Below are 27,380 nucleotides of genomic sequence, written 5' to 3' on the forward strand. Positions count from 1 at the left end.
TCAAGCCCTGCTTCAGGCTCCCTGCTCAGTAAGGAGTCTGCTTCTCCCTCTCCCTCCACCCCTCCCCCCCACTCATGCTCTCTCGCTCTCAAATAAATAAATAAGATCTTTAAAAAACCAAAAAAGAAAGAAAGTACAAAAAGATAACTGGAGCATCAGAACCAACATTTCCACAAACTAAAAATCTTTTCAACATATGACACTGTAACTAAATTTAAAATCAATCAAATGTCAACATCAAGATATGTTTCACCTGTGAAGTCATTCTATGTACCCACTATTGATCACTTCTCTTTTTAAAGTTCTCCAGGCATCACAGGAACTATAAAAAGGCATCTGACATTAGGCCTTACCACCTAAGGGACCACGGAAATCCTAAGAGACACAGCAAAAATATGACTGTCCCAGAACTGTTTATCTCCAGTGTTACAGACACTTGTTTCCTAGCTCATATCCACCTATACCACCTCCTACACCCAAAAGTTCATACACACACAAAACAACGATAAAGCCTTCAGTATTTTAAATGTCAGTTACAGATAGTATTAGAATATACAGTATTTTCTAGATATGAAAAAATGTATCATTAACATGATTAATTTAACCATTATTACCCTAATTATATATCACTTTTTATATTCTTCATAAGTCTAAGAGACAAAGTTTTTAAATTGAAGAAAGCTTATCCTTCAACCTGGCAAACCAGCTTTCAGGCAAGATGGCCCTATGTGAAATGAAATAAGAGGCCAAGTTCTTTTTGCTGCCTGTTCTCGGCAACATACAATAAAGTATAAACCAAATACTGAATTTATGAGAACATTTAAACTTAAAGCAACATGCAATTCTAAAATAACGAGAGGCAAGGGCTGTCACAAAGACAGACTCGCAACCTGAGAGACACTGAAACTCTCACAGACAACTTGTTATTCTTTAATATATATCCTTAAAAAATACTGCATGTAATGAGGTTCTAAAGCCAGAACATAATCACAGAAGAAAAAGAAAATCTAAACCTAGGCTAGTAGGTTAAAAGATTGTTTTTAAATTAAGTATAAATTGTTTTTAAATTGCAGTTTAAGCTAATTTTCCAGTACAATTCAAGCACAGGAGTTCTTACTTCGGGTAAGAGTAGAGGGAATGAAAATGTCCAGAAATTCTATGCAAAATGTCCATGCATTCAATTTCCTGGAGAGACAGCCACAGGTTTCATCAGATTCCTAAAAGGGTCCATGGCTCATAAAGGAATTACCAGTTGCCACTCAGAAATTAATACAATGCTAGTCCCATCACTTTTCTAACTCTAGTAAATCACAAAGGCAATTTAAAAAAAAAAATCCAGAGTTAGGTTCTAAAAAATCATTTTTAAAACAATGTCAAGTTTTACAAAAACCACGTTAGTGAATTTAATGTTTCTTAGGCTAATTTCAACTCTTCAAGGAACCATACAACAGATTTCTTAGATTAAGAATGCATTTTACAATGAAATCTTGCCATTTCCAACAACCTCGATGGATCTAAAGAGTATATGATTTCCCACCTATGTGGAATTTAAGAAACAAAGTAAAAAGAGAGATAGACAAACCTAAAAAACAGACTCTTAACTATAGAGAGCAAAAGGATGGTTACCAGAGGGACAGTGCGTGCGGATGGGTGAAATAGGTGATGGGGATTAAGAGCACATTTATCACAATGAACATCAAGTAATGTATAGAATTGTTGAATCACTGTATTATACACCTGAAATTAATATGACACTGTATGTTAACTATACTAGAGTTAGAATTCTTAAAAAAAAAGAAATTCATTTTACAGTCATGGAAAAGTACAGGGTTTTATATATCCCAGATGCAAAAAATAAATACATTTTTAAGACACAAAAAAACCAAAGAGCAGAGATCTTTTTTCTTTATCAAACATCATAACCTCAACAATTCATATTATCACACAGAGTGACACTGCTTTTCTGTATAATAGACTATTTCCTCTATACTTCCTTTTCTCCTGGATTTCCTAGATATAATCTGATATGTTTTCATCAACTAAAATGATATAATTAACTTGACTTTATTTGTTTAAAATAACTTTCTTTTAAAAGATCTTAACACATCCCAACTCCTGCTATGAGACCGGTTTCACCTTGATACCAAAGCCAGCAAGACACAAAAAGTTAACTATAGACTTATATCTCTGGTGAATAAAGAAGCAGAAGTCCTCAACTAAATACTAGTAAACAAAACCTAGCACTAAGTAATAAGCATTATATACCATGATCAAGTGAGATTTATCCCAGTAACGCATGAGTGCTTTAATGTTTGAAAATCAGTTAAAGTAATACACCATATCAGCAAAATAAAAAACAAGTCTCATTATTATCTCAATAGATGAACAGAAAAGAAACATGGACAAAATTTAACCTTCACAGTGTAAAAAATAAAAATTCACCCAACAAATCAGGAATAGAAGGCAACTCCCTCAACTTGATAAAGGACATCTATGGAAAGCTCACAGCTAACATCATACTTAATAGTGGAACACTAAATGCCTTGTCCCTGAGATCAGAAAAAAGGTAAGGATGTACACTCCCATCACTCCTATTCTACACTGTACTAGCGCTTCTAGCCAGGTCAATTAGGCAAGAAAAATGAAAGAGAAGGCATAGAGAATGAAAAGAAAGAAGTGTGACTACCTCTATTTGCAGAGGCTATGACCTTGTGTATAGAAAATCCTAAGGAATCCACTAAATAATTTTAGAACTGATAACTGAGTTCTGCAAAATTGCAGAATACAAGATCAATATATGAAAATGAATTCATTTCTATAAGTAGCAATGAACTGAAAATGAAATTTTTAAAAATTTCCACTTAAAACAGCACTAAAAAGAATAAATAAGAATAAATTAGTGAGAGGAGTGTAAAACTGAAACTACAAAACACTGTTGAAAAAAATTCAGTAATACTTAAATGGAAAAATATCATGTATGTATAGATCGGAAAATTTAGTATTTTTAAGATAGCAACAGCCTCTTGATTTGCAGATTCAATGGGATCTGTATCAAAATCTAAGTTGCCTTTTTATAGAAATTGACAAGCTGATTCTAAAATTCACAAGAAAATGCAAGAGACCCAGAAGAGGCAAAACAATCTTGACAGAGAACAAAGTTGGACTACTTCACACTTACTGATTTCAAAGCTTAACACAAAACTGCAATAATCAAGACTGTGTGGTACCAGCATAAGGACAGAGATCAACAGAATAAAACTGAGAGATGGACTGCCTATCCTGTCATTGCTTTCCAATTTTACTCCATTATAATCAGATACCGAATGATCTGTATGACATTGTCTCTACACTATTTGTTGAAATTCACTTTGTTGTAGTACTGGTTTATACATTTTCATTAATGTTCCAAGTATGCTAGAAAAAAATGAAGAATCTTCAACTGTTAGGTGCAGAGCTCTACACATATCCATTAGCCCACTCTTGTCATTTTCTTGTTCACATCTTCTATGGTCTCAATAAACGTTTCTGCCTGCCTGGTCTTAAGACTTTTATCCCTAGAAGTTAATATCTCCAACAAAGATTATAGTTTTGCTGGGTGGAGGGATGGGTGAAATAGGTGATGGGGACTAAAGGGTACACTTATCATGATCAAAGAAAAATTAAATTTTTAAAAATTACATTTCTATTCATTTCTCCTTGTACTTCTGGCAATCTCTCCTTTATATTTTGAGACTATATTATTTATTCCAGGTTCAGGTTTGTTACATCTCCCAAAAGAATCATTCCTTGTATCACTATACAATAGTCTTTGTTTTTTTGCCCAATACTGTCATTACTCTATCAGCTCTTTTTCAGTTTGTATTTCTGTATTGGTTTGAGTTTATCAGACAAGTAGAACCACTGTAAGTGATAAGAATAAAGGGTTATTACAGGTGTGAACAGTAATTGCGGGAGCTAATTAAGCAGGTTATATAGAATGGTTGCTTCTGCATCTAGCGTTAGGACAGAAATTAGAGGGCAGGCGATGGGCAAGGATGAAATGATGTGAAATGGGGAAGAGCAAGGATAAATTGATCCACCTGTTTCTCACCAACCTCAATGATGTGGGTGACCTGTAGCATAAGCTAGTATTCTTCACCACAGAGCCCACACATCTGACTCAGAATTTAGAGACGCTGAAGGAGACGATCCAGTAGGAACTGGAGAGGCTGTAGACCAGAGATGAGGTGTATGAACTGCAACAGTGCCTGACTCTAACACCAATCCTATAAGCATCGACCCAACTGTTGCTTCACTTCCACCTTACAAATCTTGTGCTAGTTTCTTTTGTAGCCAGCATAACCTGCAACCATTCTGGAAAGGGAGTTCTAGGAAATGGAGTTCCAGCTCAGTCATGTTGACACAATACAAAGCCACCACAATGTGCATGGATATCTACTTCCGTCTCCTTAATTTTATTCTTTCTAGAAACTAATGTTTTAGGTACGTCTCTTGAAAATAGCCCATTGCTGGATTTTTCTTTCATCCTATCTAGACTCTATAACTATCATGTTTAATCCATTTACATTTATTGGTGTTTATGACTCTCATAACTTAAAAGAACTGTCTTTTAAAAATGAAATAAAGTATCATCTGTACCACAGACATATGCATGATTTGCACTCCTTAAGTATTTCAGATGCATAACTTGTTACTTACCACTTCTCCAGCAGAGGCAGCCAACATATGCTTCACAGGCATTAAATATGAAGATGAATCAGTGTGCAAAAACCATTTCACATATTCATAGGTGATAAAAAAAGCAGCAGCTGAAATTTAAAACAAACCAGTCTTTCACAAAGTTTAAATATACATTCAAACTGTTTGGAAATGTTTCTCAAAAAAAATTACAACTCTAATTATAAATTGTGAGGTAAGAGATAAACATAATAGTTGGAGAAATACTCTTCCTCCCTGCCCCACTCTTGTAGAATTTACCGAGTCCATGTTATATGCCCAAACCTGGACTTATAAAAATGCAGAAGACATGATCCCAGCCCTGAGGGAGCCTAACAGTTAACCTAACATTCACCATTTTGTATTAAATAAGTCACTTGACATTTTTTAGTAAGCATTCTAGAATAACATACGAATTTCTGTGATCCAAATTATCTTTACATACAATAAAACAACCCACTACATTGATTTATAGACAGGTTAAGACTGAAAACATATGCTTTAAATAAAGTATCTATTTGATAATGTTTTATTGCTGTTCACTCAAAATAACTATGGCTACTTTTTACTATATCATGTCATCTTTACATCAAGGAAATAATCAACTATTTAATTACCACTGGCAATCAAAATCTCAAAAAAGCTACCCCTATCACCATGAACTAATCTTAACTGCACAAGAGGGCTTTAAAACCTGCCATGTACTGTTAATCAAAAGATGTTTATCACTTCCATAAAAGATAAGGCATGAAAGATAAATGAATGACCAATTCATCTTTTGAAGGACATTTGAACAAAATCACATCAAAGTCTAAAACACTCAGAAAAAGAGCTTCATAGTGAAAATCAGTTTTCAACAGTTAAAGTCAACAAGCTTTTAAACTCTCCTCAGGCTGCTAACAAAAATAAACACCGGGCCAAATGAGGACTCCCGTACCTGAAGGAGTAATAACCAATGCCAACAGTTTTACATAATTAACATAGTCCCTATTCCCACAGTGGGTCTCAATAAGGCTTTTCCTACTTCAGCACACTCACTAAATATACAGCTAGAATATCTATAACTGCATTCAGCAGTAAGTTCCACCTGCTACCCATTTCACCCTCCCACACCACCCCCAGGGAAGGGAGAAAGTGCTACAAGTTTCTAGGTTTTCCTGGCTAACCACCTCAACCTGTTCAGGCTATATTGCTACTTTTGTGATAGACAAATCTTTCAGAGATGTAAATCCTAGGGGCACCTGGGTGCATCCAACTCTTGATCTCAGCTCAGGTCTTGATCTCAAGGTCAAGAGTTCAAGCCCCACTTTGGGCTCCATGTTGGGTGTGGAGGCTACTTAAAAAAAAAAAAGGAAATATAAATACCAAAATTCTCCAAGGTGACGCCCAAGAAAATGCCACTAATTGGAAATGATGTCACAAGGTTCCAAGTGAGGCTCTGGACAAGTTACAACAAAGAACAGAAATTGGGCTGATACCTACAGTCTCTTCTAGAGAAACCAACACGGGGCTCGATCCCAGGACGACCTGAGCCGAAAGCAGACACTTAATTGACTAAGTCCACCAGGCGCCCCTCTTCTAGCTCTTTAAAAACATAAACCTATGGTTTTTCTACATTCCCTTCTAAATGAAAGTAAAGATCGTGAATAGGGTCTGCGGTCTCCTCTTTCAACCCTCAGTCCCCTTCTTCCCCCAACTCTTAACTCCTGCAGAATACTGCAGTCCCCCCTTATGCACAGGATATTTGTTCAAGAGCCCCAGTGCATGACTGAAATGATGGACAGTACCAAAACCTACATATACTACATTTTTCCCTATACATACAGATCTGGGCTAAAGTTTAATTTCTCCATCGGGCCAAGTAAGAGATGAGCAGCAATAATAAAATAGAACAACTATAACAATACACTGTAATGAAAGTTACATGAACGTGGTCTCTGTCTCAAAAATACCTACGCTGTATTTACCCTTTCTCTCGTGATGATGTGAGATGATGAAATGCCCACGTGATGAGATGCAGTGAGATGAATGGTGTAGGCATGTGACATAGCAGTAGGCTACTACTGACCTTCTGATGCTGCATCAGGAGGAGAGCATCTGCTTCTGGACCACTCAGTTACCATGGGTAACTGAACCACTGCAAGCAAAACTACAGATAAAGGGGGACCACTGTATGTTCTCAGAAAAGTCTACAGCCACTGAATGTTACATTGGTGTACTGTAGTCGGCCCGGAACCTTAACAAACAGTAAAAGAAAAGAAAAATAAAAAAAAAGGTGCCACACAGAAAACTTCTATTCACCAAAAATTCACAGAAAAACAAAAAGGCCATTTCTCAACCACGGGCACTTTGACTGACTAACCCAGCATCACCCAACCACTGAGTTCTGTGGATGGCAAAAAAAAAAAAAACAGAATAAGTACGGCAAGAAAAACATTTTCTCACACATGCAAAAGTTCAAAAACACATGTACGGAAAGTCCTGCTGGCAAGAATCTAAAACAGTCCTGTGAGCCTAAAAGCACCATGTACTCCATAGACTATTGCGGATACTACCGTCCACCAACACTAATTCCTCTGTGCAATTTGTGAGAGAAAGAGAACTTTTAAAATGATGAAGGAAATACCGTAATAGATTTTTTTTTTTTAAACTCCAATGCCCAGGCCGTACCTCAGACCAATGAAATCACATCTCTGTAAGGGGCACACAGGCATCGGTACTTTAACCTCTTCAGGCGACTGCAGTGTGGTGAAACTGAGGAACAGCTGCATCTCTCCCACACAGAGGACTAGACCTGACAGGCAGTGGGTGCTCAACAGTAACTTGCTGAAAGCAGTGAGACAAATGCAAATTGAAGGACAACCTCGCAGACAGTTTGCTGTCCTAAGGGCTGCTGCAGGAGGGAGAAGAAGAGAGAGAGAAACCAAAGGACCAAAACACTATTTTCTCTCTGCCCTACCAATCTTTACGTGAATACCATGCTCCGGATGAACACAGATGAACATTTAAGTATCAGGTGAACATGGAAGAATTTCTCATGAATTATCCTGAGAAAAAACTCCAGAGTTTAAGAATCTCCTAGAGCAGAGGTTCTATAATGGGGGGGGGGGGCGGTTGTTTTGTTTGCCTGGTTTGTTACTGAGTGCCACTGAAAGCATCAGTAAACAAAAGAAGTATCCAAAACAAGTACACCAAAAAGTAGATTAAATAAAAAGATACCGATTACAAAATAAGAGGACTATAAATCACATAATGCGACTCCAAACCTACAACAAAAGCAGGACACTCGAAGGAGAGTATCCAGGAGGAGGTTAGTGGGCGCTGGCTGCATCGTCTAAGAGCAATTTAGTTAGGACAGAAAAGGTTTAAGGCCTCTTAGGTTCACGGGCTCCAAAAGAATCTCCAAGGCAGTAGTTATTAAACCCAGCCTCACACTGGAATCACCTCGGAAGCGACGAAACCCCCTGATACCCGGCAAAGCCCAGACCAATTAAACTTCTGGAGGTGACACAGGCATCAGTATTTTTTAAAGCTTCCCAAGAGATTCCAGTGTGCGGGCAAGGGTGAGAAGCACTGCTCTGAGGTATGACAACCAATATTAGAGTAACATTTTCACGATCCTAACTGGGAATTTTAACAAGGAAAACCATTTTAGAAAGATTGCTCATATTCTATTACAAATATAGCAGAATGAGATCTCTAGCACTAGCTGATCCAAAAGCAGTGAGTTAATGAACAGAAAACAAATTCCAGAGATAAGCTACAACACACGAGCAAGTCTACATGGAGTAACACCAGAGACCATTCTGAAAAGAAATCTCATTATCTTGGTTTTCTTGCAGTGAGAATATCCATATAATTTTTACCATTAGGAAAGGATCCGATAGCAGCAGAAGGAACGCCAGCGTAGATTCCACGAAAACCACCAGCCTTATTAAATCCTTGTGGACTCTGAAGCCTGGTTTTAATGGTATCCAGAGGAAATAATATCAAGTCAACAGCGACACCTGCTACCCCACCAGCCTTTAAAAAAAAAAAAGAAAAGAAAAGGAAAGAAGGTTACAATTAAGTAAGCTCTCCGCCATTTGGGGGTAGGGATATGAAAAAGGTAATCTTTAAAGCATATTTCTCATACCTATCAGTCCACAGCTTATTTGGCATAGCACAGGACCTTCTACCTAAATTTATAGATTTTCTTGGGGAAATAACCATTGTTGTGCTATATCCTTAAACTGTAATTTTTTAAATAAATTTTTATTTTTAAAATTAATTTTAAATTCATTTTTAATACTTCCACATGGTTCAAAAGTCAACAAGCAATCTCAGAAAGGTTAAGAGTCCAAAGTCTCTTTCCCTCGTCTAATAACTCAGGTAAACCACTTCGGGTTCCTTACTGTACCCTTCTGGAGTTACTCTAGGCGTATACAAGCAAATATGAATATGAACTTTATTTTCCTTTTTTTAAAAAAAAAGTATATACAATACGTGCTGTGCTGCACCTTATTTTTATCACTTAAATCTTGCCGACCCTTCCATATCAGACCAAATGTTATATTTTTGTCTTCTTGACAAACGAGTAAAACTGAAGTAAGACTGTTCTGGGGGAGACTTCCATTTTGAAATAGGTAATGGTCCTTGGGAATCCAGATCTGTATTTTAAGATTCATACATCTAAGGATTCCTGTAGTATTTGCTCTCCTTTGTGTATATTTAAAAATTCCTTGATAATTTTTAAATTAAGTTAAAAAATGGGGGGGGGGGGTTAAGTTCCCAGAGCGTATTAAAACCTGGCCCCAGCTAGTCATCTCCCAAAAGACATCGTGTTGTTTTGGAGAAGCTGCAAACACCAACTTTGCAGCTGATGATTACAGTAGAGCCTATACAGAATATTTTAAACTGGTTACAAACTTAGAGCAAAAAAATCAGGAAAAACATTTCTGAAAAATATGAACTCAAGAACAGTGTCAAAGAAAGCTCGATACACAAAGTCTAAAAGGCCTCATTTAAAAATGTGAAATCAAAACCAGTTTGCCATGAGCAGACAAAAGAATGACAAAGAGAAAAAGACTCTTGATATGGTTGCTACTTAGTAATTTTTAAAATGATCAATAACTTTTCTCATCTTTTCGATTTTGAAGATGAATATATTACCTGTTCAAAAAGTAGAAATATATATATTAAAGCTATATATTAAAAACTTAGATACAGTATTATTCAAACATACAGCCAAAGTTCAAAATGATGAGTTGTTTCCATCCTTTGGGTACACAAAGTGCTCAGGCGGTACAAAGCTTAGTACACAGCAAACACACTCTGCTCTACTTACCACTCACCATAAAACCAGTGCAAGAGTTCACTGCAAAAATGAAATTACTCTGATGAGAAATCCAGTAATGAACTAGGAGAGGTAAATTATTAAAAATTATTTTAATAGAAACGGGAAAGTACATTACCTTAAATATTAATACCATACTATATGATCAGCCTAAGAGACCACGTAACAACATAAAAGACCACGAAGGTCTCCTCTGCAAATGACCTAAGAGATGTCACCCAAACAACCCAGAGATGTGCCAGAAGAAAACCACAAGAGGCAGTCAAAGAATGATAAGTAACTGGGACTTCTTTCTTAAAATAAAGGCCGCCTTTTTCTAAGTCACAGGAATATGTTCCTAGCAATGTACGAAAGTAAAAAAAGAGCCAACCTTTTCCAACATTTTTCTCAATTATTTTTTAAAGGATTTTGTAAAATTCAGTACATAAATAAAATATTGCACCTGCCTCTTCATTTTCTCAAAATACAAGGAAAACAAAAATCCCGATGGGAATGTCTAATAGGACTAGATTCTTTACAAACATGCTGCATGTCATTGTAATTTTCTCTTTAATCTTAGGAGAGGATTCAGAGAGATGCCAGCTATCTACTGCTAAATTTTAATCAGTAAGTTAATTGGTCTTTTAATTAGTTGGCTACTTTGCATGCATTGATTCTCTAACCCTTCTTTCATCAGAATTCTTACCTTCAGAGAATAAAATAACCAGATTCAATCTGTTTATCTAGTAAAACACGAATCAGAAGTTACTAATTGCTTTTGCAGATTTCAAACTTCTGTAACTCAAATGTCATTTAATAATTCATGAGACTGAAAAAAAAACAGCTAACAGAGAATAGGAAAAAGGAAAAAAGAAATACCAATATATTTTGCCACACAGCAACATATTTACGATTTAAACAAAAACTTTTGGGAATGCTTATAATTTTACATTAATATTGTTTTGCACATAATTATGTTCAAAATGCCCAAGCCAACATCAGTTGAATATAAGGAACTCCATCAAATTCTTTTATTCTTTAGTCTGAGAAATTTATTTTATTTATGATCATTTATCAAAAAGGTTATCAGGCAGGGGCACCTAAGTGGCTCAGTCAGTTAAGCATCTGGCTCTTGGTTTCGGCTCAGGTCATGATCTCATGGGTCATGGGATCAAGCCCTGCACGTCAGGCTCTGGGCTGAATTTGGGGGTCTGCTTCAGATGCTTCCTGCCTCTCCTTCCCCCTCTGTTCCTCCCTGATCGCATGCACGCGCACACACTTTCCCTCTGTCTCTCTCTCTTCAGGCAAGATTCATTTCAAGATCTGTGGTAGCTTACGTTGAAAATTGTAGTTAAGGACGAGACAAAATCCAATATACAGAACATAACCCCGATAACCAGCAAGCCTTACTACGACATAACAATTTATTGAGGACTTTATGTAAATATGCCTCTAACTTAATAAATGTAAAATGCTGGCAGGTTGAAGAGAGGAAGTATCTAATGAGCACTTAGAAATTACTCTGGGAGGGGCGCCTGGGTGGCACAGCGGTTAAGCGTCTGCCTTCGGCTCAGGGCGTGATGCCGGCGTTCTGGGATCGAGCCCCACATCAGGCTCCTCCGCTATGAGCCTGCTTCTTCCTCTCCCACTCCCCCTGCTTGTGTTCCCTCTCTCGCTGGCTGTCTCTCTGTCACATAAATAAAATCTTTTAAAAAAAAAAAAAAAAGAAATTACTCTGGGAGTTAAAAAAATTCAAGACTGCATGCTATAAAACCTTTCTTTCTCAAAAGGAGGCTGGCACAATAACAGAAAAAAAGAAACCGCTGCTGCTCGACTAGAGAACAAAACCAAAGCACCTAGCTAATCGAAGTAAGCGAAATCATCACAGGCCACTGGCCTGACTGACAGCTAAGAACCAGTCAGACCCTTGAGACGGCTTCCCTGAGAAACATCCCTCCTTGGTCTTCTCCCCACCAAGGCAGCCTCCGGTGACTCTGCCTCACACACAAGTGCTGCCTCTGCTTCCCGACACACTTGTCTTCTTCCCCACCAAGACTCGCTCTCCTTACAGTGCTCCTGGCCCCTCTACGCTAATGGCAGCATCAGCTTCGTGAAATGCAAATTTCAATTTCACCTTGCCACTCTCCAGCTTGTAAGTCTCCCAAACTTTCCAAGAGCCCTTAGGATAAAGAAGAAAATCACAGTACAGCCTACGAGGCTCTGCAAGTCAGGACTCCATCTACCGCTCGGCTCCACCGCCATTGCCCTTGGCTTGGCACCTTCTTGCCGCCTTGCTCTCTCTTTTCCTCCCAAGTCATCTGATCTTCCTCATTTCTAGGACTGTGCACAGATGCTCCCTATCCCCCCATCTGGGTTTAGACCCTTTTTTTGCACCTGCTGATCACAATCTTAGTTCTATAGTTGAGCATCTGACCATTCCTTCAGTGTCCGTGCATCCCACCAGACAGTAAGCTGCATACCTGTTTTGTTAACCAGTATGTTCCCAGCACCAGTACATAGCAGGCACTCAATAACTACTTAAAGAATGAATGAATCAATACCCCAAATAAAAAGCTACTACCTCTATGGTAGAAGTTACTACAAATCAACCTTAAACAGGTACATCGAATTAAAAACAAACTGCAAAAACAGGACCACGCGCCGAAGGCAGACGCTTAACCGCTGTGCCACCCAGGCGCCCCACTACAAATCAACCTTAAACAGGTACATCGAATTAAAAACAAACTGCAAAAACAGGACCATGCAACTCACAAAAGAAAAATATAAACAGCCAACGAAATGAATATATTGCTTCCCCATCATTAATGATCAAATAAAAACAAAACGTTTTCCCCAATAAATCAGGAAAGGTTAAAAACATGAAGAACAGTTATAGGCACTATTAAGGGAAACAAATTATTATAAGCTTCTGAAGGACAATTTGGCAAAATGAAAATTTTAAATTACAAAGCCTTGATCCTGTGGTTTTACTTCTAAACATTTCTTCCACAGAGTAGTGCATAAATATACAAGATGGCTTACTACAGCATTATTTGTAACAGTAAAAAACTGGAAATAGGGACGCCTGGGTGGCTCAGTTGGTTAAGCGTCTGCCTTCAGCTCAGGTCATGATCCCAGGGTCCTGGAGTCGAGTCCCACATGGGGCTTTGTGCTTCTCCCTCCACCTGCCGCTCCCCCTGCTTGTGTGCACACTCTATGACAAATAAATAAATAAAATCTTAAAAAAAAAAAAAAACTGGAAATAACCTAATGGTCCATCCTTGGGGACTTGCTAGATAAATTATGTTATCTCTGAGTAATGGATTGCTACACAGCCTTTAAAAGAATCAGGTCAATCTGACCACACCAGCACAGAAACATGCGTTATCTTTTTAAATTGATCAAATAAGCTATAGAATATATGCTATATCATCTCACCTTTCAAAGAAATGTGTACTGATTTGTATATATGCATAACTAGAAGTCTGGAAGCATACACACTGAATTGCTACAAGTTATGACTTCTATGGAAAGAAATTCAAGATGAGTAGTATTTTTACTATCTTGCTAATTTTTATATTACTCCAGTTTTGTGAAGAGTATTATAAACATAGAAAAGTAAAGCTTTTCAAAATGAATACTGCTCCACCAAAAAAAAAAAAAAAAAGTCCCAATTCCCTGGTTGCATGTGGTATATAGTAGGCACTTAATAAGAGGTAACTAAGAACCTCGACCCATGGACCCTAAACTACCTATCCAGCTTCATTTTGCATCCTCTTACAGTCCATGAGCCTCACCCAATCTGTTTCCTGAACATGTCCTAAAACTTCTCAGTTCTGCCCTCCTTCCTGCTTAGGTTTTTCTTTCAGTGTGGAATGTCCTTCCTATGCTTCTTGTCTCCCGTCTACAGCAGACCACCCACTCCCCAGCCACCATACCTCTGTACATACATACACACACATACACACCCGCCGAAATCCTGTTCACTGTGTGACCAAATGCCACATGCCCTCTAAAGTCCTTCCCAAGCTCCCAGTCAGAATTAAATACTACTTCCTTGACTCCCCCATATAACTCCGTTTATATTTCACCTTCAGTACTAACTAACCATTATGCCTGAGCTGACATTAAGATCCTTCAGAACAGAAACTACGTCAGTCACCTCTGTTCTAAATATCGAACCCAGAACCTCATAATAGCAGGGCTTCTGCACCTGTTTGCTGGTTTGAATTAAATGGGAATGTGAGATGATGAGAAAACACTTTATAAGACTAAACGTTCAGAAGAAAAACAGTCCATCACTCTTTAACTGTCCCTGTTGTGGTTTGCCAGGGTAATTGTGACCACTGAAAGCACTGCTATCTGTCTGCTACTTAGCATTCCACATTGACACTGACAGCTCTGTGGTCTACTCAGGATGACTTCTCCAGAAATTCTGTTTACCCTCACCTCCTGATGGAAAAGGCTGTGTCGGCACACTTTTGTTTAGTGAGGCTATTCTCAAGCACACAGTAATGGTTCTAGAATTTGACTTGAATATCCTTCCATTTCTCCAGAAATTCTTTCAGATTTACTATTGTCTAAGAACATAGCTTTGACATCAGACAGACAGACCTGGCTTCAATCTCAACTGAGCCTTAGGAAAGCTATTTCACCCTAAGTCTAGACTTCTTCATACATGAAACGGGGAAAATAATAGTACCTATTTCACAACTGAGATTATATGAGAATTAAATACAATTAGTGAGCCCTTGTCTCCTGTCTATAGCAGACCACCTACTCTCCTGGAAATGCCAGTAAAGACTGCAAAATGCCAGTCTTAATCACTTATCAATAAACATGAATTATTGTTTTTAATATGTTACTATAAATATCCTTCGAAGTTTCCTGATGCAGTATTTCTGACATGACAATATTAAAAGCCATGAAAAAGACTTAACAAAGACTGAAGATTATATTCAAATATTAAATCTCATATGTTCGTATATAGAATATATAAATTCAAGTCCTTCATTAGTAATAATGAATTGCAACGTCTCCCCCAACTCTGCTCCCTGGATAAGAATCACGCATGGACACACTCCATACAAAGCCAAATCGTGTCATGCACGGCAAGAACAATTCAGCACCAACTTCAAAAACTTGAGGAATATTTATGTTCAAATTTCCATATGACTTAGGCTATGAAAAAACAACAGAGGCACATGTTAAAGTGCTCAGGAAATGGTTACTTTTTAATCACTCCTTGCCACTGCATAGCTAAATTTTGTTTCATTTTCTTTTTAATGTCGGCCTCCTACTTGACTGTAAACCCGGGAGGGCTGGGACTGTATCTTTGAGGCACTCTTCCCAAGTACCAGAGCAAAGGCTAAAAAATATGTCTCGCTGAACAGATAAAGATACCTACTTTGTGGAGGTGGGAAAACCACAGGTGCAATTTTTATCTTTCCTCTATGTGACATTTCATTAATGTTATTCAAATGCTGAATCATATATATTTTCTCAATATTAAATGTTTATTTCGACGTGTAGCATTTGTTTGGGAAGTGGTAACAAAAGCACATTAATAAGTCCTTTACAATGATCAAACACTAACACTTTCCCAGCAGCCCCTCTCACGGTGAAAGAGAAATGAGAAAGGAAAAGTGGTCCCGCCTTCTAGTACTTGAGACACAGGACGAAGGCCTCCATCGCAGCACTGGCTCTCAATGGTGGTCCCAGTTGACTGCTGGTGTCCACTGACTGATCGAAAGGCAGAATATACTTGTGTCTAGGTGACTGCTCAAGCTAAAAAGACCTGCTCCCTCTGACTTAAACGCCATAAAGAAAAAAGTCACAAAAAGCAACCTAGCAAAGGTGGAAGCATAATTCCCAATTCCTTAGAGATGTGCAGACAACGCTTCATCATCGGATACTAACTTTCCTGTACACCACACTGAAGACTAGGGGGCCACCTTCCAGAAAAGAAAGCTATGTGGCAAAGAATGTTGAAAACTCCTCTCAAAGTATGTCCAATATTTGATTCTTCTCTTTTTTCTGTTTTCTCACCCTACCTAAGAAGCCCTGGCAACATTACCCCTGCCATCCCCCTCAAGTCACATTCGGCCAGCGGTTCTCAGCAGGTCAGGCCCAGTGAGAAGACACTACTGCATGAAGAGGATGAAAACGCTTTTTCGGAACCACCCCACTAAGAAAACAACTTAAAAAGAACAGTCAAGCAGACAATCCTTGCTTTACACAGTAACAACATGCATGAACTTCAATTCCCACAAGTAACACAAGTTCATCCAGCACCGTGGTTCAAATTACAGTTAACACAGCGACATTTTCCAAAAATAGATTATCAAAAAGAGGGAACTGGCCAAAAAGATGAAAGTGCAGCAAATAAATGAAAAGTGCTAACACTGAAAGTGAAAGTGAAATCCAATATAAAGTTACAAAAAGACACAGCCAGCCATGGGAATGTGGACACTGCTGTCCGAGAGACCCCAGATACGCATCAGAGGATATTCGTGAAGGCCAACTTATCAACATTAAGGAAAGTCGCTGTGACCAAAAGGATGAAGATGTCCCTGAGGAAGGGATGCCAGCAAAAAGTCTTCCCATTAAAGGAACTCTTGGAGATATTTCCTAACATTGATAAGCACACAGGATAAAATGCTGGAAGTTGATCCAACCTTAGAAAGCAGTATGACACTTGGCCAGGGCATAAAAAAGATGCTTGTTCTGTAAGTTATCTGACTAGAAGACCAGCACTGGTCCAATTACTTTTGACACATTTTTCACAAGGAAATAAATTCTTGGTTTCTAATGCTTCGCATTACAATGTTCTCAGTATTATCTTTACTATTTTGTTCACTTCCCTATACATTTCCGATCAACAGTAAAGGTCTGTATTTACCACTGACAAGAATTCTTGGAGGTCACTGAAGAATCACATGCTTTCTCATCACTTATTCAGAGCACTCTGCATGGTTTCCACTTGCATGTTTTGACAACGCAGGCTACCACACAAAGACCCACTTGCCAAGGTTCTTTTCCCTGTAACCTAGAACTGGTGAAAAGCTACTACAGCAGGATGTTTTTGGTTTCATCCAACAAGCCAGATGAATTCACGAACTACGAGGACAATGAAATAGTCAAGTACTGAAGGGGAGAGAAGAGCCAGGCAGGAAGGAAAAGAGATGTAACATACGGCGTGGCATTTTTAAAAATACGAAGTACTTTTTTACATTTAAAAAACTAGAAGATAAAAAATTATGCTACTATCAAAATTATTTTGGGGGTGCCTGGGTGGCTCAGTAGGTTATGCGCCTACCTTCGTTCAGCTTTGGTCATGATCCCGGGGTCCTGGGGATCCAGCCCTGCATGGGGCTCCCTGCTCAGCAGGGAGTCTGCTTCTCCCTCTGCCCCTCACCCCACTCTCATGCTCTCTCTCACTCTCTAATAAATAAAATCTTTTTAAAAAATTATTTTGTATTATCTTGGAAAATTGCAATTGTCCTTTTTTAACGAACGGAATAGTATTTTTATAGTTTTAATTAAACATGAAAACAGATGTACCTATGTGCAGTGTTGTATTTTTCTCTCTAAGTATTTTCCATGTTATAGTGCATACTCTTCACAAGCACCACTGTTAATGGCCCCTGAAGAGTCGATGAACTGCATCTATTACCGTCTACTTAACCATGCCTGTGTTTCACATTTAAGAGGCCTTCTATTATCTTCACTGAGTTAAACGCTACGAACATCTTCAGATTACTAATACTTAGTTACAAACTGCTTTTCTAAAGTATACACCAGAGGCTCTTCCCATATTCTACTCTACAACCTCCATCCTCCTCCTGAAGCTTTAGGGAGTATTTAAATGTCTGCTACATGCCAGGCTCTGTACTGCATATCTAACATTATCTCATTTAATACTCAGAATCTAAATTTCAAGAGCAATCATTTAGACCTTTCATTCATTCATTCATTCATTCATTCAATAAGTAAAGCTGAGTACCTATATAATGCCAGCCACTGGTAAAACAGTAGTAAGCAAAACAAAACTCCCCCAGGAGCGCTCAGCCTGCCTCAATAACGCTCCCAATCTGGGGAGGGGGGGGGGGGAAAGGCCACTCCATTGCTGAACTACTTTGATAATAAAACTTTCTAATGGCTTCCATTATGCTTCAAATAAAATCCAAAATCCTTTCCATCGCCTACAAAGACTCACTTAGGCTGACTTTCTCTACCTCTCTGATATACCCCCGCCACAACACCCTTACCCACCACGCCCCAGCCACCACTTTAACATCCTCAATTCTTTCCATCTGGGGTTTTCCTTCATGCTGCTCCCCCTGAATTTTCTCCTCTGCTCAACAAAATGTCTTGTGCTTTCGGGGCACCTGGGTGGCACAGCAGTTAAGCGTCTGCCTTCAGCTCAGGGCGTGATACCGGCGTTACAGGATCAAGCCCCACATCAGGCTCTTCCGCTATGAGCCTGCTTCTTCCTCTCCCACTCCCCCTGCTTGCGTTCCCTCTCTCACTGGCTGTCTCTATCTCTGTCGAATAAATAAATAAAATCTTTAAAAAAAAAATTTCTTGTGCTTTCTTAAATTTTATGTCTTAGTTTGATGTCACCTCCTTGGGGGCTTTCTTGGTCACTCCATCTAAAGTAGGTCCTCCAACATTATTCTATCTCTATCCCACTGCAGTTCATTTTTTAAATAATTTTTTTGAAGACTTTGAGAGAGAGAGAGAAAACACAAGTGGGGGAGGGGGAGAGGGACAAGCAGACTCCCTGCTGAGCAGGGAGCACAAGTACCGATCCCAGTATCCCAAGATCATGACATGAGCCGAAGTCAGACACCTAACCAACTGAGCCACCCAGGCACCCCTCAGTTCATTTCTTAAATAGTACTTATGAGTTTGTTCACCACCATACCTCCAAGAGCTATCAGAATGCTCAATGGACAAAATACATGGCAGATAAACTGTGTGCTTAATAAACGAAATCATTCTTCTTTAGCTTGAATGAAATCTAACTTCCTCAAAACTACTTATTGATCCTAATTTTACCTTGTGTAACTATAATGAAAAAAAGTATATTTTTCGGCATTTGTACCACACTTTAATAAATTTTAAAACTACTGTTTGTTAACTCTGGCACTGACCTGTTTTTAGCAACGGCTACAGCTGCTGACTTCAAAAACAGTATCAAGGAGTGTTTATGGGCATGGAATCCCACATTACACCACCTGGATTGGAATCTGAGCTCCAACACTTACTTACACATGTGGAATAGATCTCACCTGTGTGACTTTGGCGACGTTACCTAACCTCTCAGTACCCCAGTTTCTCATTTGGAAAACCAGGATAGGACTTAATTGTTTGTTAGCGTTGATGTTCATGAAAAGCTTACCCCAGTTCCTAGCAGGGTAATGCTGTCAAAACTACTACCACTGTCTCGCTACCTACAGAGGAAAACTTCAAAGTGGTAACACATTTCTTTGGATCTTTAAAGACTAGTTTTACACAAGTCTCAGCAAACTTAAGTTTAAAACCATCATCCTACGAGTGAGGCTAAGGCACCCCCTTGCACATCTTTCCATAACACCCTGAAACTAGCCCTCATCTCATTTATCCTAACAGCCATTTTACTATTGTCTCCACCACCTGCCCCCTGTGAGGTCTAGCTTGTTCAACATATTATCTCCAACACCTGCAACAACAAACATTTGATAATTAAATGAAATTCCACTGAGCCTCCATTACTCCAGTGGGAGCTTTTTTTTTTTTAAGCTGCCTTTTTTCTTTCTTTCTTTTTCTCGTTTTCTTTTTTTTTTTTTTTTCCTTTCTTTTTTACTGTTCTGCCTACTCTTCCACAATGACCAAACCGTATTCACTGCTGTATCTACTATCCCTACTGGACCTGCCATAACAGAAATTTTTGTTCGTAGGTTTTGTTTTTGATATGAAAACATGTTGATTCTTGTCGTTCTCTACGAAATTAAACACTACAATATTATTGGCTCCATACCTATTTGTGCTTATCACTATACCCACAGTCTACACGACCGCTTGAAAGAAAATAAGCAGATTTATATTCAATGGATAGGTCATTTTCCGAGAGTGAACAGATAAAGCTAAATGAAAACCCAGTCCTTGACGGGGAGGAGTCTGTAAGCGTTTTTTGTTTTGTTACACATATTTAATTCCCAAGTTCTCCAGAGTGTGGTTACAGCATACAATTGAGGCTTTTTTCTTTAGGTAAACAATCTTGCGGAAGACTGTCGAGCACCCCGCCCCCCTCTCCTTCGGTTTTCCGGGTAGGAATGACACAACCTTGACACGAGACCCGGCGGTAGCCTAGGAACCCCGCGCTACCCCCAGACCTGCCTGGTGACCAGTGATCCCAGGACGGTTCGACGCGCTAACTGGAAGAAAAGTACGAGAGCACGAAAGCCACTACGGGCTCCAGTGCGAGACTCCGGCACCCCGAGAGCCCACCCTACAGCCCAGCACTCACCACCAGCGAAGCCGTGAACCCGGGCCGGTCCATGGCCCCGCAGACACCTCCAAAGCTATAAGCCGAGGTTCAGCAGAAGGGAGTCGCGACCCCATTCACTGGGCGCCGCCATCTTGGAGGCGGACCTGCAGTGCCTGCACTTCCGCGGCCACGTAAGATTGAACCATAACAACTACACGTGCAACCGGGAAAGCCGGGCCCGAAGGAGCGCCAGGAAGGAGGCGGGGGAGTCCGGGGAGGGATGTTGTTGAGCCAAATCTCGCGACTCTTCTCTGCCTCCCTTTCCTGCTGCAGGCCTGTGAGGCTGCTGGACGAAGGAACTCTCGCGAGCTAATGAGCCTCGGCGAGATCCTGGAAGAGAGCGGGTAGCTGAAGGCTGGCTGAGGGTAAAGGGTAAACCCCAAAGAGGCGGGGCTTAGTGAGGGGCGGGGCCCTGGAGGGGCGGACGAATTTCAGGGGACTAGGCTTGTGATTTCCAACTACTTCTTTTTCTGGTTTCCCTCTTGGTTTTAGGTGTGCAAATTTTGTCTAAAATCTCTATAAAACGGACTCAACATCAAAAGATTATTAAATTGGAGCGCCTGGGTGAATCAGTCGGTTGCGTCTGCCTTCAGCTCAGGTCCTGATCCCGGGGTCCTGGAATCGAACCCCGGATGGGGCTGCCTGCTCAGCGGCCAGCCTGCTTTTCCCTCTCCCTTTGCCGCTCCCCCTGCTTGTGCATTCTCTCTGAAATAAATAAATAAATAAATTTTTTAATTATTAAATAAACATGTAGTAAAAGACTTTAGAAGTTTCCTTACTCCAGGGGCACCTGGGTGGCACAGCGGTTAAGCGTCTGCCTTCGGCTCAGGGCGTGATCCCGGCGTTATGGGATCGAGCCCCACATCAGGCTCCTCCGCTATGAGCCTGCTTCTTCCTCTCCCACTCCCCCTGCTTGTGTTCCCTCTCTCGCTGGCTGTCTCTATCCTGTTGAATAAATAAATAAAATCTTTAAGAAAAAAAAAAAGTTTCCTTACTCCAGCTAAAAATTAGCATCCTCTACTTTTTACTGACAGTTATTGCGCTTAATATTATTTACGTTTTAAATTATTTATTTGCTTATCTTGTTCGCTGCGGTACCAGCGCGCATATCTAGAAGACCACTATATTAAGTACTTAGTAAAAGTCTCTTGGAATGGACCTGCCTTTACATTTATTAAATAAAGTTTTGTGTTTCCTTTATTCTCATCTAGATGCGTAATCTAGAAATGATTAGCAAGCATACCTTTAAGGGTTTCAGATTCTGAGCTTCGCCCACTAGGTTTGGGCATAATTTCTCCAACACTGAGTTTCCTCCTTTGTGAAGTGGGGGTAATGATAGTAACTTCTTCATTTAGAACTATTACAGATTCCATGAGGTAATGCATACACGTTGTCAGCTTAGTTCCTGGTTCATAGGAAGTGCTCTCCAAAGATAATGGTAAGGTCACTTTCCTGCTTTAAATTACTCCCTTTTGCTGCACACGTGAGATAGTCCAGCTCCTTACCATGGTACACACTTCCCAGATGGTGTCTTCTGTCACACTTCCCACTGGCTAGACTACTCACAGACAGACTATACACTTCAAGCCTCCACATTTTACCCATGTTGTTCCCTCTACCAACAACACCTTCCCCTATGCTGCCTGCAGAACACTGGTCCTCTCCTGTCTGCCACATGTCAGGATCTATAGGCCATCTCAAAATATGGTGGTTCGCTTCCTCCAGGCAAGCAGGAGAACCTCTTACACTATCATTTGTCTCTTTCAAGACTTGAAAGTCAAGACTAAGTCAGGCCCCCCCAAGATAATCTCCCTTTTAATTAACTCAATGATTAGGGACCTTAATTACATTGGCCAAATCTTTTTTTGCCATATAATGCAACAAAATCATGGAAGTTATATTTCATCATGCTAACAGGTTCTACTCACACTCAAGGGAAGTAATTGTACAAAACATATGAATTACAGAGCAGGAATCTTGAGAGCCATCTTAGAATTATGCCAACCATATTTACCCATAAGCCCTTGCTGGCAGGCTCCTCAAAGGCCATCAAGCTTCTATCAGTAGACTTGCACTAATGCTTTCCTCAAAGTCCTTCCATTTATCTACTGCCTGGTGACAAAGCCACTCCTATGTCTTAAATGTTTGCTACAGTAGCACTGCATTTTCGAGTCTCAAAATCTGTACTGGTTACCTGTTGCTGGGTAACAAACTACCCCAAAACTTAGAACAACAATAAACTTTTATTACCTCACACAGTTTCTGTAGGACAGGAATCCAGGAATGGCTCAGTGGAGTAATTCAGTCTCAGAGTGTCTCTCATGAGTCTGCCATCAGGTTATAAGCTAGGGCTATATCTGAAGACTTGAGTGGGACTGGAGGATCCACTTACAAAACGGCTCACTCCCCTGACTGGCAAATTAGCACTAATGGCAGCTGGTTTTCCCCAGAGTGACTGGTCTTAGAGAGAAACTGTAATGTTTTCTATGACTGAGCCTCAGAAGTCACTCAGTTGTCATTCCTACAAGAGCCCATTTGTTACACAGGTCATCCCTACTTTTTATGGGATTGAACTAAAAAAAGGTGTGAATACAAGAAGGTGAGAATCACTGGGTGTTACCATGGAAACGGGATACCACATCAGACATATGCAAGTGAAAACTGATGAGATACGACATACCCAATAGAGCGGCTCCAAAAAAAAAAGTGTTGTTGGCAAGAATGAAGAGCACCTGGAACCTGTATGACCACTACAGAAACCGGTGCCCTTCTTATTTTTTTATATATGTTTTTATTCAGGCTTTAATTCACTTTACATTTCTTGTATAAAACTATGTGGTGGCCCTAGCGGGAGCCAGGGTCCTCTACACAGAGACTCTGGTGTAGGTCTTTACAAGATGATCAGTGAATTCCTGATAGGGAAACTTGGTGAACACAGTCTCTTTCCAGAGGCTGGAGGTGAGACAGCTGTAGGTCTTGGAAAATGGCATCAAAAGTGACCTTGGCAAAGTTGCCCAGAGTGGCACTGTAGGCCCTGGCCGAGGGGTAGAGTTGTCAATCCTGGCCACCATCAGTAGCTTCTTGAAACAATGTCAGTGCCTCTGGGTGGCAGGGATGAGGCACACCAGCACAGAGCCACAGCAGCCAGTCACTTCTCATTGGAACTTGTAGGGCTTGCCGATCTTGTTACCACAGGAGCCTTTGCGCACGAGGACAATGGAAAGGTTGGCCCTGATGATGGCCCCACAGATGGCAGTGGCTACCTCCTTTGAGCACTGAACACCCAGACCGGTATGTCTACTGTAATTTCTGATGATAACGAATGCCTGTGAAGAGCCTGAGATGGTTGGGGGTTCACTGGCTTGCAAAGCATCAGCAACCACAGCCCAGGACCTGGTGCACCCCTCAGGGAAATAGTGGCCACTGTAAGGCCAATCTGATTGATTATAAAGGGGGCACAAAAGAACACTTTGCTGTGATAGATGTTCTGTTCATCATTGCGCTGGCCACTGCTTAGGTGTATACATTTACAACAATGCATTAAATTTTATAATTTAAATGGGTGCACTTTACTGTATATAAGTTATACCTCGATAACTGATTAAATTATCATATTTGTCTAATAAGATGGTGATGACTGGATAATATATTCATGGAAAGTACATAGTCCAGTGCCTGGCATGTAGAAAATATTAAATTTATTCAGTATTTTCCTATTAATGTTCTAGATTCTGAATGCTATAAATTATTGAGGTGAACAAGTATTTGGTGATACATACTACTATGCCCCTCAGAGAAAACAAATGTTATTTCCAGTCACTAATGACCTTGGAAGTTTTAGATAAAACTCTGCCCCTAAGAGAGAATTTAATTCAGACTATTGATCTTAATTTTGAGATAATAGATTAATTTTTTAATCTAAAATTAAGGGGAAACTCTTTTCTTCTTCAATGTAATGACTGTCTTTAACTATGTAAGAAGAAATTACATTGATGTCATTTTCTGGTAACTTGGAAGGTAATACAATTCATTAGATGCCTTCCAGTATCAAGAAGAAACGTTATATTCTCTCCTTTTTTACAAAGGTAAAAGCTTCATCGACTATTTCCACTAGATGCACTTTAGGAAACACAGATCTTACAACATGACCTGGGACCTCTTTTTCAAGAAATGCTAGTATGAGGCACCTGGGTGCATCCAGCTCTTGATTTTGGCTTAGATCGTGATCTCTGGGCCATGAGATCAAGCTCTGTGTCAAGCCCTGCAGTGAGCCCCACTCCAGGCTCCACGCTGAGTGTGGAGCCTACTTAAGATTCTCTCTCTCCCTCTCCCCCACTCATGCATGTGCACACACTCTCTCTGTGTCAAAAAAAAAAAAAAAGAAAAAGAAATGCTAGCAGAAAAATCTGTCACCACTTGTACATGCCTTTTAAATGGAGTATTTCAATGCATCAGCATTTTTGCCACATTGCAGGCATAAAGTCCTCTAATCTTCCATTTTAAAAGATACAGGAGGGGTGTCCAGGGGGCTCAGTCTGTTGAGCATCTGATTCTTGATCTCAGCTCAGGTCTTGATCTCAGGGTCTTGAGTTCAAACCCTATATCGGACTCTACACTGGGTGTGGAGACTACTAAAGAAATATAAATAAATAAATAAATAAATAAATAAATAAATAAATAAATAAAATGAAGTAAGCACTGATTTACGTTAAACATTAGAAATTGTACTATAACACCATCTTCTTCAATTAAACCTACCACTATAAGCCAAGTTTACTTTTAATCAAGCTCTAAAATCTCACTAGTACTTATAAAAATTTGCAGTAAGTCAAAAACATACATCAAAAATCAGATTAGGGGGGCGCCTGGGTGGCGCAGTCCTTGAGTGTCTGCCTTCGGCTCAGGGCGTGATCCGGCATTCTGGGATGGAGCCCCACATCAGGCTCCTCCACTGGGAGCCTGCTTCTTCCTCTCCCACTCCCCCTGCTTGTGTTCCCTCTCTCGCTGGCTGTCTCTCCCTGTCAAATAAATAAAATCTTGAAAAAAAAAAAAAAACAGATTAGGGGCGCCTGGGTGACGCAGTTGTTAAGTGTCTGCCTTTGGCTCAGGGCGTGATCCCAGCGTTCTGGGATCGGGCCCCACATCAGGCTCCTCTGCTAGGGGCCTGCTTCTTCCTCGCCCACTCCCTCTGCTTGTGTTCCCTCTCTCGCTGGCTGTCTCTCTCTGTCAAATAAATAAATAAAATCTTTTAAAAAAACAAAAAAAAAACCCAAAACACAGATTAGGTCCAGCCTAGGGGAAGTAAAGGACATAATCTTCAGGCCCAAGCTCCAGGCTCTTGGTCCTGGTCTTTATCGAAAAATAAGGTAATAGAATCATGTTTGGTAAAAATATTCATGGAGGTATTTTAACTTGTCTGCAAAGGATAGCAAATACATATAATGGAAAGGAAGTCAAATGAAAAATATAAAAGTCCTGTTTTAAAGGCCCATTTTCCTTTAAGTAATAGACTCAAGGGTATACTTCTCAAGTGGCTTTGTCTATTTCAAATCAGTGAGGAAAACAAAGACTGTCCTTCCAATAAATGGTTTTTGGACAGTCAGGTAGAAATTTAGAAAAATGTAATGTTTTATCTCTGTCTCATACTTTACCTCCAAACACTGTTTCAAATGGATTAAAACTTTTACTTGACATAATTAAACTATTAAAATATTAAAATAAAAAAGGCAAACGTTTTAATATTCTTTAGGTAAAGAAACAGGTTCTATGCATGACTTTCTTTAAACTAAGAAAAATACTTACAGTATAAACAACAACAATGACTTTTTAACATTAAATACCTCCTATAAATCAATAAGAGAAAGACTAACACCAATAGAAAAAAATGGGCAAATTTCACAAAGGAAGAAATACAAGTAGCTAATGAGTGTGTAAAAAGTATTTTAAATTCATTAGTAACACCAAAATACCAATTAAAACAACAATAAAACATATTTTTTGTAAAGAGTTTTTTAAGTAATCTTTATACCCAATATGGGGCTCAAACTTACAACCCTGAGATTAAGAGTCACATGCTCTACCAAGCCAGCCAAGCACTCCAATAAAGCATATTTTTCTTTATTTTTTATTATTTAGAGAGAGAGAACTCATAAGCAGTGGGGGGGGGGGTGCAGAGGGAGAGAGAGAATTTCAAGCAGACTCCCCGCTGAGCGCAGAGCCTGCTGCGGGGCTTGATCTCTGGACCCTGAGATCACAACCTGAGCCAAAACCAAGAGTCAGATGCTCGGTTGACTGAGGTGTACCATAAAGCACATTGTTTAATCTTATCAAATAGGCAAAAAAAAATTTCTAGAGGGAGAGTATAGCAATTTTTCTGGTGAGCAATATGGCAAGTTATATCAAAATCCTAAAAAGTTCTTTGTTCTTAATTATTTCTACTTCTTGCATTATGCTCTAAGGATTTGTTTTTAATCCATAGAAATAGGACTATAAGGATGTTTATCTTACTGTTTATCACAGGAAAAGGAGAACTTTTTTATACATCCAAAAATGTTCATCAGTATGTGACTGAGATAATTTGTAATAGTGCCCATATGTAGCTATTTAAAATCATGATGTAGAAGAATCTTTAATGATACAGAAAGATGATAAACAAAAATAATTGCACAAGCGCGTAAGCATATGCTGGTTTTTCTCTTTACGCCTCAGGAGATCTATTCTCTGCTTTCTCTGTCCTAGGGAGCTGATCCCTAGGAACTGCCCCCTGGTTTCCAGTTGGGCTTGGCCAAGGACAGTCATGGGTAAATCTGAAGATGG

At 39.6% G+C, this 27,380-nt stretch overlaps 1 protein-coding gene across 4 annotated transcripts in view; it reads right to left on the minus strand.

Annotated features, from left to right (window-relative positions):
* SLC25A26 (solute carrier family 25 member 26) overlaps positions 1 to 20,833 on the minus strand; it is a 127,407-nt gene extending 106,574 nt beyond the window's left edge. The window contains exons 1-3 of one of the 4 annotated variants that reach the window (XM_040628587.1): positions 20,544 to 20,829; positions 8,583 to 8,739; positions 4,699 to 4,808 (exon numbers count right to left, since the gene is read on the minus strand). In XM_040628587.1, the coding sequence (XP_040484521.1) occupies positions 4,699 to 4,808; positions 8,583 to 8,739; positions 20,544 to 20,576 (300 nt within the window). In that variant the 5' untranslated portion in view covers positions 20,577 to 20,829. Of the gene's footprint in view, positions 1 to 4,698; positions 4,809 to 8,582; positions 8,740 to 20,543 lie in introns of all 4 variants that reach the window. The other 3 variants (XM_040628586.1, XM_008703119.2, XM_040628588.1) reach the window with 3 other exon arrangements.
* Between the last annotated feature and the right edge of the window lie 6,547 nt (positions 20,834 to 27,380).

This window comes from Ursus maritimus, unplaced genomic scaffold (genome assembly GCF_017311325.1).
Source record: "Ursus maritimus isolate PB19 unplaced genomic scaffold, ASM1731132v1 scaffold_14, whole genome shotgun sequence".
NCBI classification, from domain to species: domain Eukaryota; kingdom Metazoa; phylum Chordata; class Mammalia; order Carnivora; family Ursidae; genus Ursus; species Ursus maritimus.